At 43.1% G+C, this 17,745-nt stretch overlaps 1 protein-coding gene and 1 long non-coding RNA gene across 2 annotated transcripts; both read left to right on the top strand.

Annotated features, from left to right (window-relative positions):
- The first annotated feature begins 1,334 nt into the window (after positions 1-1,334).
- On the top strand, positions 1,335-8,143 carry LOC100846341 (importin beta-like SAD2 homolog). The gene is made up of 21 exons (XM_003577180.4): positions 1,335-1,539; positions 1,847-2,019; positions 2,111-2,281; positions 2,763-2,873; positions 2,959-3,036; positions 3,305-3,489; positions 3,563-3,623; positions 3,788-3,862; positions 3,958-4,035; positions 4,121-4,183; positions 4,254-4,337; positions 4,681-4,838; positions 5,003-5,042; positions 5,161-5,301; positions 5,428-5,547; positions 5,630-5,848; positions 6,182-6,355; positions 6,451-7,132; positions 7,238-7,434; positions 7,519-7,654; positions 7,767-8,143. The coding sequence occupies exons 1-21, from the start codon at positions 1,374-1,376 to the stop codon at positions 7,931-7,933; spliced, it is 3,279 nt and encodes a 1,092-aa protein (XP_003577228.1). The 5' UTR covers positions 1,335-1,373; the 3' UTR covers positions 7,934-8,143.
- Positions 8,144-12,081: 3,938 nt separating this feature from the next.
- LOC112272464 lies at positions 12,082-13,296 on the top strand. Its single transcript, XR_002966287.1, has 2 exons — positions 12,082-12,631; positions 12,769-13,296. It is a non-coding gene; the product is annotated as an uncharacterized LOC112272464 (long non-coding RNA).
- The last annotated feature ends 4,449 nt before the right edge of the window (positions 13,297-17,745 follow it).

Here is a 17,745-nt window from a genome sequence, read left to right on the forward strand (position 1 = left end):
TGCTGTGTTTTATTCTGGTGTTGCTCAGTACTCAAAATGCAAACTGAACCATGCTGCCATTTCAGATAAACAAGGGATACATATTGCAGTTTTACATATCTGGATACAACAGCAGCTTACATCTTGTCATACAGACAAAAGAATACTGCTCCTAACGTCACAGCAACACTGAATGAAGTTACGACTAAACTTCTAAGCTCCTCCAGCTTCTTTTTGTTCTCTTCTGCTTGCAGTTTCATCTCATCTGTCTTCTTCGTTTCGACTTCAATCTTGGCTTCCAATTCCTCTATCACCTGGTCTTGATATGCCAATTCAAACTCCAGTTTGAGTCTCTGTTCTTGCTCACTCTCTGATAAATCTGTGCTTCCAGGTCACATACAGGCACAACAAAATTGGACTCCATCTGACCTTGACCTTCACCTACATTGCCTTCCTTCCCCTCCAAATACAGTAAATAATCTTCAGCCTCGAACGCATGCTTGTACTGCATCGCAAATGAAGAAATTCAAACTCAAAACCACCGGACTACCAAACACACTTGCATAGCAAAGAAGATCCGGCTAGGGTTTCGCAGGCAACAGTAGTTGGTTACCTTCTCCATCGACAGCGAGCTGCATGACACCGAATCCAGGAGCCACGACATCATTGACGCGCGCGCCGTCGTCAGTGTACCCACTTCGTCCCATGTCCAAATCGACTGCGCAGGCGGACAAAATCAAGCTAGGCGGCAATGCGGCGCTGTAATTCGACCTACCAGACAGTCTAATCGAAGGGGCTACGTCCGAATCGCCTCAAATCGCTGGGCAAAACCTAGGGTTCTTGGCTAGGTGGGGAATTTCTGTTCCGTGGGAATGAGAAGTAGAGAAGGAGCAAAGGAGGGGTTAAGACTCGGGCTAACGGGTGAGGGCGGACGTGGCGCCTGTCGGGATTCAAGTGAAACCGCTTTCGAAGCCGGTTTCGGGCTAAGTGAGACAAATGGCTTAAAAAACTGTGGTTTTGCGGACGGTTTTGCGTTAAGTGTGGGTCGATGACACGAGTGCCCCAAAAAGTGTCGTTTACTGAAATTTACTCTTTGTTTAAAAGAAACAAGTACTCATTTGGTCTCATATTAAGTGACTCAAATTTGTCCAAATATGTATGTATATATATCTAAAAAATGTTTAAATACATGTAATATTTAGTCACTTAATATGGGACAGAGGAAATATAATGTTCGGACATTTTTGCCGTATTCTGAAAAAGACAGTCTTGATCTCCACTCTGAAACATTTCCCGCCATATTCCTTCTCTTCTCTTCTCTTGAGTCAAAAGGCGGGAAGACTCAAAAGCAGAGAAAAAAAAAACACTCGCTAGGGTTTACTCTGCTCTGCTCAATGGAGGTCGACGCCGCCGCCCACCCCACCGCCGAGCTGCGGCGGCTCCTCGCGGCAACCCTCAGCGCGGACAAGGCCTCCGTGGACGCCGCCACCGCCGGCCTCGATGGGATCGCCGCCGCCGGCGACCCCCGCTTCCCCTCCGCCCTCCTCGCCGTCGCCGCAGGTAATCCAGTAGCTCCAGCTCTCTCGCGCAAAGGTCATGCTGCTTGCTTGCGTGCGATTTTTGTGGAAGCTCGGGTGGTTTTAATTTTGCCTTTGCTGCTGCGAATTAAGCGGCGGCATCGCATTGGCGCGCTCCATTTCTGGCTTGGAGCAGCGGTACTGTTCTTCCAGCGGAATTTCGTAGGGAAATTTAGTTCTTTCGGAATTAGTGCTGTGGAATCGGCTATTATGATGCAACAAGCATGCTTTGGTTGTGATTTGGGGCGAGCTTAATGTCTGCATTCGGATTGTTCGAACTACGGTTGCAGGGGATGGTGACCAGGGGACAAGGATCGCCGCGGCGACATACTTGAAGAATTTCGCCCGGCGCAGCATGGAAGGTGGGCTGTCGTTGCCCAAGCTCTACGGGGAGTTCCGCGACCAGCTCGCGCAGGCTCTGCTCCGGGTGGAACCTGCGATTCTTCGAGTTCTGATTGAAGTTGTATGTCCAAACAGCTGTGCCTGGTTAGATGGTGCCTCGTCAGTAAGATTGTTTCGCATTTGGTTATGACGCTATGATTTGTTGCTGGCAGTTTCGCCAAGTCGTGGAGAAAGATTTTGCCAAGGATAATTCGTGGCCTCAACTCGTGCCTCAGTTGAAGCTGGTGATCCAGAGCAGCGACATAATTAGTCCAGGCCAGCACCCTGAATGGAAAACCATTAATGCTCTCACGGTACTGCAATCTGTGGTTCGACCGTTCCAGGTACATTCCAAAGGATTCATGTTACATCTTAAATATGCTTTGGACACTTCCGATATGTTTCTGAAATCAACTTTTGACTTGAACTGCAAAGCATTCTAGCCCTGCATTCAATAATTAGAACTTTCTTGTTTCAGAATTACTGTACCTAGCTTATCTGTATGAATAATTAAGTAGAGAAAGTTAAGCGCTCTCTAATGTTGGTCGAATGGATTTGTTTTTTGAAGAACTTAATTTTCTCTGGGATGCCCTGTTCGAATTGCATAGCACTCACTATTTAACATTTCAATTCATTATTACTTAGTATTCTTGTATCAATTTGTAAACTCATCAGCATGCTTGTATGATATATCAATTTCTACTCGAGTCACATAGAAACCTATTTTAGTTAGACTAATTGATGATGCGATTTAGTTTAACGCATGATAGTATAATAATATTTTAATAAAACAAATGTTTGTTTTTAACCATGTTTATTTTACAGTATTTCTTGAATCCAAAAGTTGTAAAAGAGCCTGTTCCGGAGCAGTTGGAGCAAATCGCAGCTGAGATTCTTGTACCGCTGCAAGTGACATTCCACCACTTTGCTGACAAGGTCCTGTGCTAAACTTCTGATGCACTTTCTCCAAAGATTATATACACCTTGATCTTTGTTGAACATTTTATGCTGTGTGCAACAGGTTTTGTTGTCGCATGATGGGAATAAATTGGAATATGAGCAGCTCCTACTTATCATATGCAAGTGCATGCATTTTACTGTAAGCCTTTTTTCTATTTGCTCTTTGTTATGTATTAACAGTATAAATATCTCATACCCAAAGCATATTGGGCTGAAACAACGCTTTCTTTTATACGCAATGTAAGAACGCCATACATACCGAGTTAATTATTTTGCTTTTAATGCTGCTGTCACCTTTCTTTACAAATGCATTATTGTAGTGCTACAGATTATACACCGTTCTGGTATGCATGCTTGTTAACTTCCTATAATTTGAGTCTAATTATGCTATATTGCTATTCCTACAGGTGAGGTCATACATGCCATCTAGGGTAAAGCAGATTTTGCCTTCCTTTTGCAAAGACATGTTCCGCGTACTAGATTCATTGGATTTAAACAGTCCTGAAGAAGCAGCTACAAGGTTTAAGATTGGAAAAAGATGTCTAATTATATTTTCCACACTTGTTACTCGTCACCGGAAGCATGCAGATAAGTATGTACATTAGTCTCTTCTGTTATTCTTTTCTAGTATATTTTCTAGAATCCTCACTCTCCAATGTTCACAGCCAGATGCCGCATATTGTCAATTGCGTAACCAGAATATCAAAATGCAGCAATCATTTCAGTGTAAGTACTGTTGTTTGTTCAATCCTGTTATTTGTACAATGTGCTGAAGCCCAAGAATTATTAACTCATAACAACACATGCTAGATTACTGAAGGCTGTAATTGACATTGTGATCATTCTTAATTATTGTTTGATGAGATTCTGAGGTTGTGAAATGATTGCAGAAACTCAATTCTCTCTCAGACCGGATTTTTTCATTAGCATTTGACGTGATTTCTCGTGTTTTGGAGACAGGCCCTGTAAGTATACACTAAGTACTAAGTAGTTTCACTACTTAGTTTCAGTCTGAAGTGAAATATTTGAACTTGATGGCTATGTGTTTTCTTGTTTGCAGGGATGGCGGCTTGTTTCACCCCATTTTTCTTCAATTCTGGATTCAGCCATTTTTCCAGCATTAGCATTAAATGAGAAGGTTGGCTGCCTATCTTTGTGGTTACAAATAACACATAGCCAACACAATCTATTTATTATTTTTGGCCAACCTTATATATATTTAGGATATAGCTGACTGGGAGGAGGACACTGATGAGTATATGCGGAAAAATCTTCCCTCTGAACTTGTAAGTACAAGATTTAATAATACTAGTTGTCTCTATGTTCATGTTGTTTAACTAATAAATTATTTGGCAGGATGACATTTCAGGATGGGCTGATGATTTATTTACTGCTAGGAAAAGTGCCATCAATTTACTTGGTGTTATAGCCCTCTCAAAGGTTGTAATTTTCTTTCATAGTGCACTGATGTAATATTTAATTTTAGGCGCACCAGTTCATTTCTTACATTGGATTGTCACTCATGTCAGGGTTCATGACTTTATATTGTTAGGCTGAATGGCTTATCCCTTCTGTAATTCCTTGAGATATATAATTTCAAGGCTCTTCAGCATTTGCTACTATTATTTCCTGCATACATAGATATTTAAATGCTTTTAGTGACTGCATGTACAAGCTACCAAGTCTAGGCACACTTTTTGTTTTGCGTGGATCCAGGAAACTAATTGAATTAGAGAGTTGCGAAGTGTTCTATCCATTTACTATCACAATATTCCTGTTTCAGGGACCGCCAGTTGTATCCGCAGCTTCCAAACGCAAGAAGGGTGACAAAAGCAAAAGAAAAGGAGAAAGCTCCATTGGGGAGTTATTGGTCATTCCATTCCTGTCAAAATTTCCTGTTCCTTCTCATGGAGAAGATGCATCATCAAAGGCAGTGCAGAAGTAAGATAAGCTTACATGAATTATTTATTTGACTCTTAAAGTATGGATCACAGAAGTCCAGACGTTTCTGTCCTTCATGCTTATATGTGGACTCTAGATTATTTACTTTGCTGTTATTCCAATAATCCACGCTCACAAAATAGTTACTGCGCTGCCATTTTCAGTTATTTTGGTGTTCTAATGGCATATGGAGGTCTCCAAGATGTAAGAGATTTACGGCCCTCACAGGGTGCCTTATTTTCTGAACTTCCTTTGTGCATATGAGGGACACACCCCAGGGTCCCCTTCTGAATAATTGCTGATTTATTAATCCATTTTGCAGTTTCTGACTGAGAAGAAAGATTTGACGGTTACATTGATCAGGAATCGGATCCTTCCATTGTATTCTTTAGATCCCTGTAGTCCATATTTGATATCTACTGCAAACTGGATTATTGGACAGCTTGCGTTGTGCCTACCAGAGGTATATCCTATCCTTACTTTCATAATTTCATCATGTCTTAGCACAGGCTAGTTAAAGCAAAGGCTTCATGATTGTATATTCCATTATATCATTATTTATTGTTTATTTCTTTTTGCTTATCTGCAGGCTATGAGCACAGATATTTATAATTCGTTGATGAAGGCACTGAGCATGGAGGATGCTGAGGACTTAACTTGCTATCCGGTCCGTGCTTCTGCTTCTGGTGCTATTGCAGAACTCATTGAGGTAAGAGTCTTCGGTATCATGAATGGAATCTGCGTGCCGCCTGTGAATATGCCACTGAGATATTTCTTTGTGTGCTTTGCAGAATGGTTATGCTCCACCTGATTGGGTTGCCCTTTTACAAGTTGTGGTGAAAAGGATAAGCACTGAAGACGAAAATGAGTCTGCTCTTTTGTTTCAGCTTCTTGGAACAATAGTCGAGGCTGGTCAAGAAAAGGTTCTGGCTCATATTCCTGGAATTGTGTCTAACATTGCCAATACCATAACCAAGCTACTGTCCCCTGTGCCAGATCCATGGCCTCAGGTAATGTTGCCTCATTTTTATCTCTGGTCAATACTTCCATGCTGTCTGCAAACAGGACACGTCCCTATTGCACGTGTTTGATTATACTCACAGTTGTTACTTTCATATACTTGTTGAAAGTGAAGCTCAAGAGTTAGAATCTGAGGCCACACAGTTGTTTTCTTTCAACATAATGTAACTAAGACTCTAAAACCTAATGTGAATTACTGGAATAATTTTTTTCGTAAGGAAATACATGTTGCCAATGTGGTCTGTTCTAATATCCTTAATTATCTAATTCCTAGAGGAAGAAAAGTCATAAAAGCTCTAAATGGGTTTAAATCTTTATTTTAGGTTGTCGAGCAGGGTTTTGCCGCACTGGTAACGATGGTTCAAGCTTGGGATAGCTTGGCACCAGATGAAAACAAGGAACATGAGAAGGCAGTGTGGCAGTCAGGCCAGACTGCTATTGCTCAAACTTTTTCAACAGTGTTACGAAAAGCTTGGCTGTTGCCAGTTGAACAGATGGTATGTTCCCAAACAGGATGTGTTTGCTCTTTTTTGTTGTCCGAAGATACTCATGCAGTAAAATTTGCCTGACTGTTTGTTGACACCCATTCCAGGAGTTGACGTTAGAATCTCCATTGCCACCACCATCGTGTGTAAATGATGCTTCTGTGTTGCTCGAATTCATCATGAGGTCTGCTACTTCTATGGAAGAAGCTACAGACATGAAAGTCTTTGAGCTAGTAGCAGTATGGGCTGACACCATTGCCTATTGGGACTCTTGGGAGGAAATGGAGGATCAGGGAGTTTTCAATGCAATCAAAGAAGCTGTCAATTTCCATCAAAGATTTGACTCCTCTGGTTTCTTTGTGAAGATGCTTCCTTCCCGGTCTGCAAATGGCTCACAAAGTTCAGTCATTAGTCGGGTTTCTAATTTTGTTACCAGGGCAATTGCAGTTTACCCCTCAGCAACATGGAGGGCATGCTCATGCATCCATTCACTATTGCACGCTCCAGATTTCTCCTTGGGAGCAAAAGATGCTAGAATGACTCTTGCTGCAACCTTTGCAGACGCAACATTTTCCTATTTCAAGGGTCTATCTGATAGCCCTGCTGGGATATGGAAGCCACTACTCCTAGCCATTTCTTCATGCTACATTTGCTATCCAGAGGCTATTGAGCAAGTTTTATGCAAGGATGATGGGAATGGTTATGCAGTATGGGCATCTGCACTGGCCCAAGTCTCAAGTAGCTCATTTACTCCTGAGATGTCATCTGAATCTGAGATTAAACTTGCTGGTAAGTAACTATCTATTCATCACTACAATGTTTACTGTTATTGATGTTTGGTTTGTCGACTTAGAAATATGTGTTGTCTTATTACTGCTTGCTATCATCATGCAGTGCTAACATTAGCAATTGTCATTGAGCGACTGCTGGCCCTTTCCATGGGTGGCACCAAGGTGTTGCAAGACTGCTATATATCATTGATGGAGTCCTTCATTCATCTCAAGGACGTTCAAGAGGACGGAGATGACGATGATGACGATGAAGCTGAAGATCATGATGATGAGGAAGAGGAGGAAGACAGCGATGACGAGGTAATGGACTACATAATTATGTTCTTTATCTTTTCTCTGAATGCTCAAATACATTGCTTGAAGCCATGAACAATATGCATTCAGGATTCGGAGGACGATGATGTGCGAGAAGAGACGGAAGAGGAATTCCTTGCAAGATATGCAGCTGCTGCTGCTGGTGAGTCAATAGAGGTTGCCGAGGAAGGAGACATAGATGATGAAACCCAAGACATTGAATTGGGTATACTTCTGGATCATTTTCATCGCTTGATATTTAACTCATTTTCTCTCTCTCCTGGTATGTACCTCAAATTGTTCTCTGAACATGTACCTCTCTGGGCTAATTAATGCAGGTTCCCTGGACGAAGTGGACGCTAAACAGGTGGTTATTTCACTGATGCAGAAGCATTTTGTGCTCCTGCAGGCGCATAATTTGCCAGACGACCTAATTGAGAGAATTGCAGAAACATTTCCTGAATATGAGCAGATGTTTCATGCGCACCGACATTCTAGCTGTTAGCTTGTGCAGATTTCTTGTCCAATATATTTGCCTTTAGCCTTTCATTATTAGTTTTTTTCTGTGTTTGTTTTGTGACACTGCTTTCTTCTTTATGCTTGTATATGAAACGGTGGGCTACAACGTGTCACCGGGGTTTCCCACTAAATATTGGTGCATGGATAATATGACCCCTTTTTTTTATCACATCACTTAATGGTTCAATATTTATCATTTTGTTAATCCATGAGGCTGTATATTTTCTTTCCCATTTACTTGTGGGTCATCTACTTATGCAAAGGGCAAACAAACTCGATGTAGATGAGCTCGTTTTCAGGGAGTTTTAATGGCCTCATATATAGGTGGAATATCTTCGGAAATTGTCTTCCCTCGAGTCATAGAATGACAACGGCTTTTCTGACAGCGAATAACTCGCTTCTCTCATAACAACTGTTATGAAAGTAACAAAAAAAAGGCGAATTAACACAATCGTAGCAACAGTTTACAGTTAATTATAACAAGTTTATTAATTCATACATCGGCAGGCGATACATGAATATGGAACATATCTATCTACTTCCTCCGATCCATATTAATTGTCGAAATATTACATGTATCTAGGTGCTTTTTAGGCACAAATATATTCATATTTAGACAAATTTGAGAACAATTAATATGAATCGGAGGGAGTATCTATCATTTTTCATGTGGTGCCCACGGTGCAGCAGCAGCTGGGCCCATCGGGCCCGTCGATCATGCAGTGGCCACGCATGCCGTTGGGCGAGCACATCCGGCTGCAGCTCTCACGGTTGCAGATGTCACCGTGCACCGGCATGCATCCAGGTATTAGGTCTGCAATAATAATAATACATATCCATGTTGTTAGTAGTTATAATTAGCTAGCTAGAGGCCAGTTACACATAGAAACTATGAATTGCTGCTGTGTATATCTATACTAACCTGTTTGTTCAGCTGCTGAGGAGAGGACGGTAGTGAATGTAGCCATGAGCATGAGAGCCGCCAGGCACAAGGCGCTCATGTTATTGAGGATTGCCCTGAGGAGATATCCAGGATAGCTAGCACAGATGATCCTTATATATAGCTTGTGTCCTTACAATGCAATTAACTTGTTTAATTTAGCGATGCGATGTTTCACTCTATATATAGCTCCCTATATATATAGATCGAGGTGTGGGATCAGAGACGTGAGATGTGCAAGGTTATATTTTGGAGTATCAACCAAAATTAATGATTATGACTTGATATTTATAGTCCACTTCTAACTATTGGTGATAGGATAAGCTTCAAACATTAATGCTTACTAGCAAACCCAGTGTGGGGGAACCCACCACGTGGCAGTCTATGATCTGTTGTTGATTGAACCCGTCGACGTGTTGAGATGGACCGATAAATATTGCTATTCGGTACAAATTGTAGTTTTTTTTTTGACAAGATGGAATGAAAATCCAAAGTTATATACATATCGGAACAGCTATTCAAACACGAGATATAAATTGTAGTCCGGCAATTCACCTCATAGTTTGTATCATAATCGCAAATCATCACGGAAAGTGGGAGCATTGCTATAGACGAATACACAGCAGTATGTAATGCAATATTGAGATCAAATATACTATGAATATGAATACGTACAAAAGGTGTACAACGACAAAGAAAGACTTTTGGATCGATAAAGCTGCAATAAAAGCATCAATCGATGCATGCAGAGGCCATAGTGCACTAGTGCTCCTCCATTTTGAAAACGAAACAAAAAAACAAAGAAATACCATATAGACCACGGCACCTGATGGAACGGGAATTGCTTCTCTGCTTTCCAGATTTTTTTTGGCACGAATCCCGAAGCAATTACGAGTACTTCACGTTAATTGGCCAGACCACGCAACAAACCTCCCCAATAAAACCCACGATCTCGTTAACCCGGTCAGCCACTGACTGTCTCTGTCAAACAAAACTCAGTTACGAGGTCAGTCGCTAGCTGGAGCAACCCGTAACCGGAAATATGGTGGTTATTTAAAATTTAAAATTAAAATAAAGTGTTTACGTTATAACCTTGACTATTCTCCTGATTCCAACTATCAATATTTTCCATAACCAAACAAACCAATTCGTATTGGATCTCAATTCAATACATAGGCTGATTTGGTATTGAGCCCAATTCAATTGCAACCCTCGCAATATCGACATCCAAACGGAGAGTATGTGTCACGGTTTTGAGTAATTTACTCTTTTTATACAACGGAGTTCAAAATGTTCATCAACATCAAAGATTTTCTTGAATTGTGCTTCAATGTAAACAACTGTCAAGAGGCCATTCCAAGAAGAGGATGATAATATACTACTCCATTCCGATTTACGAGGCCCCCACACATACCTAGATTAAAAATTTAACTAATCTAACATGAGTTTTATATTGCACAATTTATATCATTAGAAACTTCAAATGTTCTATTTTCTAATGATATAATTTTTGTGATATAAAAATCATGTTAAATTAGTTAAATCTTTAATCTAGGGATGCGTTGGGGCCCATATACCGGAAGGAGTAGTATTTTGAAAGCAATCAATTCCATCTAAAAAAACTAGACATGCATGTATATCCATTATGTCCTACATTAAAGGCATTCTTAAATATCCATTACTAAATTATAGCCAAAATACTAGAGACGATGTGTATATATCGATCTTATTTAAAAATATCACTAATCAACATTAATTCAATGCCGGAGATTTGTTATTTTTTCCCCTCTATAGAAACACCGCAAAGCTCCCTACTGTGTTAATCCGGTTGTAATATGCTACTCCTACCATATATGAGTTGGTTTTCATTGCGACTTTTAAGCTGTACACTGTGCATCCTGTTATGCAGACGCCAAGTGCGAACTATATTTGGATGTATCCCCTTGATGTGATACGTACCTTGGTTCGATGAAAACTCGCCTTATGGAAAACAAGTTTATTAATTCACAGTAGAAAAAAGTTTACTAAAATTCGGTCCGGCCACATGCATACAGGGTGCAGTTACATGTTGGATCCATTCAAGAACATATCCTGACGTAATTTTATTTTGAACATTAAGGAAGGAGCATAGATATACATGGACCAGATCTAGATATGCTTGCTTGCATGCATATGTAATATATGTATCAATTTCTCCTTAATTAATCGTGCATATGCATCGATCGTTTCAACGCCTTCCGGCCATAAAATGGCTCCTGATCATCATCACCATATGGCACGCCGTGCTTGTTGCAGCAGCAGCAGTTGGAGCACCTCCTGTCGCAGAGCCTCGCCGTTGCGGTCATCGGTGCCGTCGTGGTCGTTGTAGCTGCTGGTGAGATAAGGTCGACGGTGCAGCTGCAGCTGGTAGTCATGAGCAGCAGGAGAGCCGCCAATAAGCACAGGCCGGGGCTCCTGCTGTTCTTCTTCTTGTGGATTGCCATGAGAAGATCTAGCTAGGGGATAGCTAGCAGCAATGCAATTATTAACTTGTTTTGCAATGCAATGTTCAGTCTTGTTGGTGTTTTTATAGAGGTGGATGGATATGTGATGTGTGTAGATCATTTTGGAGTGTCAAAATTAATGCTCATTATCATCTTGGGAATATGGTTAATTGGTGATATATAGGAAACTTCAAACATTAATGCTTACTAAAAGGCCCCGCATGTCGTGGCGACACTGTCGCCACGACAGACTATTTTGTATTATCTCATTCAACCCATTTGGAGCATGACGTCTTCATCACCGTCGTCGATGCCCGGCTCTGTAAAAGTGGTGGTTCAAGAGAAATTGAGGGCGGGCGACTGGTAGCTAGACCCGGGTTAACCTATTGTGTATTTTTAATATGCGATAGATTTGGTTTATGTGCAAAATCGGGCCAATCGCTCATTCCGACTCTGCATGTCTTGGCAAACACGAAGTGGACTGTTCTACTGGTCGAGTGACATTATAAACTGTATGAGTCAAGCCCAATAGTAGAAACTGAACCCCGAGGAGCTGAACGACAAATGCCAAAACTGTCACCTGTGTTGTTACAGTTAATAGGCCAAAGACAACGGTGGGTCCCACAACTTGCCACGTCGGTTTTTGTCATGTGCTCTTTTGGTTAAGGAGGAACCAGACCACAGTGGGTCCCACTAACTAGCCACGTCCGTCATCTTCTTCCTCATCCGGCCAGCTGCCCAACGCTGCTCCTCCCGCGCGTGCGCCCTCGCTGCCTCCTCGCGCACGCGCGTCCGGCTCCCCAGTCAGCCCGTCTTCTTCCTCCTCTGTCCGCTGCACCGCCTCGCGCTGCTCATCCCGTGCACGCGCTCTACCACAGACGCCTCTCCCTGCCTCCGTGCGCACGCCCAGCCCTGCTTTGCCCTCTCGGCCTCTCCTTTCCTCTCTCCGTCCTCTTTGAACGCGTCGTGGCCCGCCCCTAGCCAGCTCCCCTGCCTCCTGTCTTTTTTCTTCTCTCCCGCCGCGAGCGCCATGTGCCGCCGCCGCCTTGCCGTGGAGCAATCGGCTCCTTTCGAACCAGGACAAACCGACCGTGTCATGAGATGCGCAATCGGCTCTACGTCCTTATGTGAGTAATTGCCGCGGGAATGACTACAGCAAGAAGGTGTTTGGTTTCTCAGACTTCGGTCGCCGGGGCTTCTCCGGCGAAATTCCGACGTACTGTCCATGGAAAGCTCCTGCTTTTACTCTGATAGCTTCAGGGTGAGCTCCTCTGCCTGTGGCTTCTTTCCGCTCGCGATTCGGTGCTCCGTAGCGTTCTAGCCACGCTGCACGCGCCCTGGCCGCCGCCGGCGAGCCGCAGAAGTTCGTGCACCTGACAACAATTCGCGGCCGTGCAGATGCTGTCCAGGATCTACGCCGAGGGGGAGCCCATCGTGATTTTGGGGCTCAGCGGAGCTCCTCCTTGGTCGCTGGCCACGCCAAGCCAGTCACGCGGCCGCGTGCATCCTATACGAGCAGGGTGCCCGTGAGGTGTTCGACGAAATGAGCCAATTCCTTGCGTTGTAGAGGAAGAAGAGGAGGAGGAGCTCCTTGCAGTCTATCTCGCTTCAATTCCTTGCGCACGGACGTCGAGGAAGAAGAGGCGGAGAAGATGACACGGGCATTCGGGCGCTGTCACCTCCATGCGTCCTCTCCCTGATTCTCTCTTGGAGCTGAGCTCACACGACAGCTAGCTAACAAGGGGGCTGGGAACACGGGAGCTTGCCCCCGAGGTGTTCGACGAGCATGTGTTGTAATATTGGAACCTGAACATGTCATGTAGCAGAGCTGGCTATAGCTCTTTGCCTGAACGTGAACCTGTACTGTTATTCTGCACTTGTCATTTCCTGAGATTTTTGTTGAAATTGAACTTCACCCAAATTTGATTATGATTACAAAAATGGATTGTACACTGAAAGTGAGGCACACTGATAAAATTTGAACTCATTTTGAAAGAGTTGACTTTTGTTGACCAGCCAAAAATTGAGGTCTTGCCCAACCAAATGGACCATTTTGCAGGAAGCCTCAAATTTCTACTTCCTCCAAATTGGATTCTGATTGCACCAATGGAGTGAGAATGGAAAGTTATGTAGGAATTCCAAATTTCAAATCATTTGGTCAAAATTTCAAATCATTTGAAGCTATGAAAGATGCCCAAATTTGGTATCTTTTTGAACTCAAAACCTACGAAAACATTCAAATCTCAACAGCACATATCAATGATTTTTGCACCGAATGATTCAGAATGTGAAGTTATGCACGCTGACCAAATTTCATATTATTTTGAGAAAGTCGAATTTGGTTTGATCAGATTTGGCCGAAGTTTGACCGGGTTTAAAAGTACCGAAAACTTTCAAATATGAAAACAAGCTATAAGTGTTTTCTGCTTCATATGACATACTTAATCTTATGCATGCTTGAAATAGTCTTTACTGATTCCAAAACCAAGATATTGTGCAATTACTTGATCAAAAAATCAATTTTAAATGTTTTAAAAATTCAAAAAATAGCAAAACAATTTGTTTTTTCCCCAAATTTTACATATAAAGGTGCATGATGGAATTTTCAAAAAATGTTCGTTTCCCCAACATCTCAGTACAAGTTTCTAAAACACCTCAGACATATGTGGTAGTTTACACACGAACCGGTATGTAACGTTTATATAATCTTCTGAATTTTTCTATGGTAAGTATTCATGACAAAGTATGAACCCATGCCAACATTCAGATTTTTTTTTTGACTTATATTTCATATTATTATCATTTTTTGAAAATGGCCCAAACACACAAATTGAATTTCAAAGGTATAACACACACCAATTTCACCAAAACCAATTGAAATCCTGTATATTACACTTCAGTGAGTCAATTATATTAATGTAACATTATCTCAGATTTTGTTCACAATTTTTGACACATAAAGTTGATTTTTCAAATTTATAACCGAAATTAGAAAAAAAATCAAGTTATGTACGAAATATAGTAAATGACGTCCAGAAAATCTAAAATTCAGCGTCGATGAAGGTTTTGTTCTCAAAAGACTATATAAAAATCTATGGCTGAATCAAAGATTGAAATCCTGTCAAATTTGCATAAATTAGTCGAATTTGGCTAAATCTGCGAAATGCAGAGTTTACTGCACGCAAGGTGTTCGACGCAATTCCGTTGCCCGACACCGTCCTTTGGAATAGGCTGGTTACTGGGATGTCCGGTTTGGAGGCCCTGGAGGCGTTCGTTGCGATGGCAGGGGAAGGATTGACGTGGCCTGACTCGACCACGCTAGCTTCTGTCCTGTCGGCGGCCGCCGAGGAGTTGGCATTAGCATAGCACGAGCACGTTCCTGCTCAGCCCATGTTTTCTAGCACATTTTGTCTCTCATCTGCTCTTTTTCTAGCTTCCAGGAGTTGGCATTCGGGTCGCAGGTGGCTCGCCTCATTTCGTTGAACACCTTGCGGGCACCCTGGACCAAACAAGCATCTCGCCGCCTCATGTGCTCTTACACAAGGCCGCTAACTACTTCATGCATGCATCTAACAAACTAGTGCACGAGCACCTCAACCGAATCAGACACACTATAGGAGTTAGTTCCAGGAGGTGGCATGTTGCTCTCTAGTTCGTTACGCCGTCGCTTAGCACCTTCCTCTGCCATTGACCTTAACTTGAGAAGACTAAATCGAATCTAAAAACGATTTTCATCAGAAAAATCAAGCAGCGGTACGATATCTCCAGACACGAGCATACAACGATTCAGAAGAGAACACAGACGGCCAGACGCCCTTCCTCCCTGCTGCAAACTGGACTAACTAAAATCTCAAATTATGCGGCTAACTGAAACCACGAATTGAGCAGCTAAACACGGAGCTTCCCTTTCAACAACTGAATTTCAGATTACACAAACATCAGCAACAACGTAAGAACTAGTATGAGGCTTTTATTAGGCATTACCACAAAGACATGATGGGTCAAAACAATGGCCGACCAAGCAACAGAGAAAACTTCAGAAATCAAGTCAGAATACATTGGAGCGTTTGGTACAGCAGCACCGCCACCACCTACCTCCCCCCTCCTCGAGCTCGAGCTTCGTCGTCTCTGCCAAGCACCACCTGCAATCAGGGGCCCGCGGGACAGATCGGCACACTGCTCTGCCAAGCATCACCTGCAATCAGGGGTGAGCGGGACAGATGGGCACATAGCCGGAGACCATGCCGGACTTCGGCAAGATGCAGGCCAGCGGCGCCACCCTGATGGACGCGTGGGACTACAAGGCCGGCCCGCGTCTTCCTCAAGTCCGGCGAGAAGCTCCGCGGCGACCTCTCTGTTCACGGCAAGCGTCTTGCCCCATTATTTTCCAATTGCTCCCTCCTCTAGCATCTCGTTGACCCCTCTAGTGTTTGCCCTCAACCAATTTTGGAGGAGAAGCTCCCCTGTGTTCCGTCGATGAGAGCCTCCGTCGGCCGCCATTGCCGCTCGTCGCCGGCCTTATCCAGTGATCCCCGTAGGCCAATCCCTACACCATGAACTTGCGCTGGTCCTCCCAATGCACGCGTCTCTCGCCGCCGGGCTTGGCCTCAGCACTGGGTATGTGCACCGACGAGAAACCAGCCGGCGGCGGGTGAAGGAGACGACGGTAGGGGTGCAGGGGCTGCCACGGGAGGTGGATTCGCTGCTTCGCAGGGCTGTCGGCGCGGTCCAGCGGCAGCGCGAGGTGCTTCGCGGGGGCTCGACGCAGTGCAGCGACAGCACGACGAGGATGCTGGCGGCGGCGGGACGAGGATGCTAACGGGATTCCACTCTTAAGGGCAAGGGTGGGTCCCGCACACTAACTTAGTGTCCTAACTAACATAATGGCCAGACAAGAACTAAACCAACTAACCAAGCATTTAATGTCCTTTTGCACATTCCCCGCGGTATGAGCAAATGTATTCTAGAGCGGCGCTCGGTTCGTTTCGTCTCTCTCGCACAGGAGATGATCTACTTTTTGTTTGGCCGCCAGTTAACCGTTCGTTCGAGACATTCTGCCGTGCAAAATCTTCCTGAGGAGATCAGCATGCCTAGAGGCAATCTATATATATACTCACATTCATGGTTTCAGTTGTGTATGATCTTGAATTCTTTTTTTTTTCAGGGGGTGAAACAACTTTATTCAACTGAAGCTTGGACAGGAATACAAGATATAGTCGGAACTTCTAACAACGAAACACGATGGCCAAAAAAACAAGTTTATTAATTCCATACAACAACACATCGACATGTAATTTTTATTTCGTTGATACATTGGACCAGCGGTTGTAATCTATTTATATCAATTACCCCTTAATCAATCCTTTGAACATCTTCCGGCCATAAACCAAGCACCTTTTTAAACACCAGTGCTTATTTGTATAGAGGAGGTGCTTAGTCTAAATAAGCATCAGTGCTTAACAAAAACCGATTAATTTTTCTAATCACCCACCTAGCCATCTTGCATTGTACATGCTCTAAGATGGCTCCTGATCAGCAGCTGCATGAGCATCATCACCGTGCTACTTGGAGCAGCAGCAGCAGTTGTAGCACCACGCGTCGCAGAGCATCGCCGGGGCCGGCGAGCATATTTGGTCTAATACATGCATATGGCAGATTAAATAGAAATCAACATATATATATATGCACATCAATTCCATCTCATTATAACATAAATAAATACTCCCAAAGATATATGCATACATAATACATTCCGCATATCAAAATTTTGAATTACTTGTTTTTACAGCTGCGGATGAGATGGGGGCGGTGGTGCTTCTGCAGCTGGTAGCCATGAGCAGCAGAGCCGCCAATAAGCACAGGCTCTTCTTTTCCTTCAGGATTATTGCCATGATCGAGCAGATCAATATGGAAGGCTAACCAGCTTGCTTTCCTTTTAGGTGTTCTTAGTTATGGCTTGCTTTCTAGTCACTCGTGATCGGTCTCATATATACAGAGAGGTGCCCACGTGGATAGTCGACGGAGATCATTGTGGAGTATCAAAATTATTAATATTCTTAATTAATAATTATACGGTGACATTAATCATTTCATCGAGTATATAAATTGTGTTGTCGGTTGTATTGCATGCAGGCTAAGTATTTATGGCTTAGGATACGCTTTGATCGAACACTAATGCTAGAAGTAAATTTCACGGAATTACTCTTGTTGCGGCTAGTTTCATAAAATCACTGTTGTCGCTAATAATCTCACGAAACCACAACGTTTTGAGCAGTCTTTCTCACAGAGCTCAAATCGGCGAGATTATGACGTTTGACGGAATTTTCGACAGGTTGGGTCCGCCTGTCATGGCCTACCCGGCTCGTTTTCATCACC

Source organism: Brachypodium distachyon, chromosome 4 (genome assembly GCF_000005505.3).
Source record: "Brachypodium distachyon strain Bd21 chromosome 4, Brachypodium_distachyon_v3.0, whole genome shotgun sequence".
NCBI classification, from domain to species: domain Eukaryota; kingdom Viridiplantae; phylum Streptophyta; class Magnoliopsida; order Poales; family Poaceae; genus Brachypodium; species Brachypodium distachyon.

Bases quoted from the DNA above. Each gene is read 5' to 3' on its own strand.
- LOC100846341 (XM_003577180.4), top strand. From the start codon at position 1,374: ATGGAGGTCGACGCCGCCGCCCACCCCACCGCCGAGCTGCGGCGGCTC. The intron at 3,037-3,304 runs GTAAGCCTTTTT...CTATTCCTACAG, and splicing joins GCAAGTGCATGCATTTTACT to GTGAGGTCATACATGCCATC. The intron at 5,043-5,160 runs GTAAGAGATTTA...TCCATTTTGCAG, and splicing joins CATATGGAGGTCTCCAAGAT to TTTCTGACTGAGAAGAAAGA.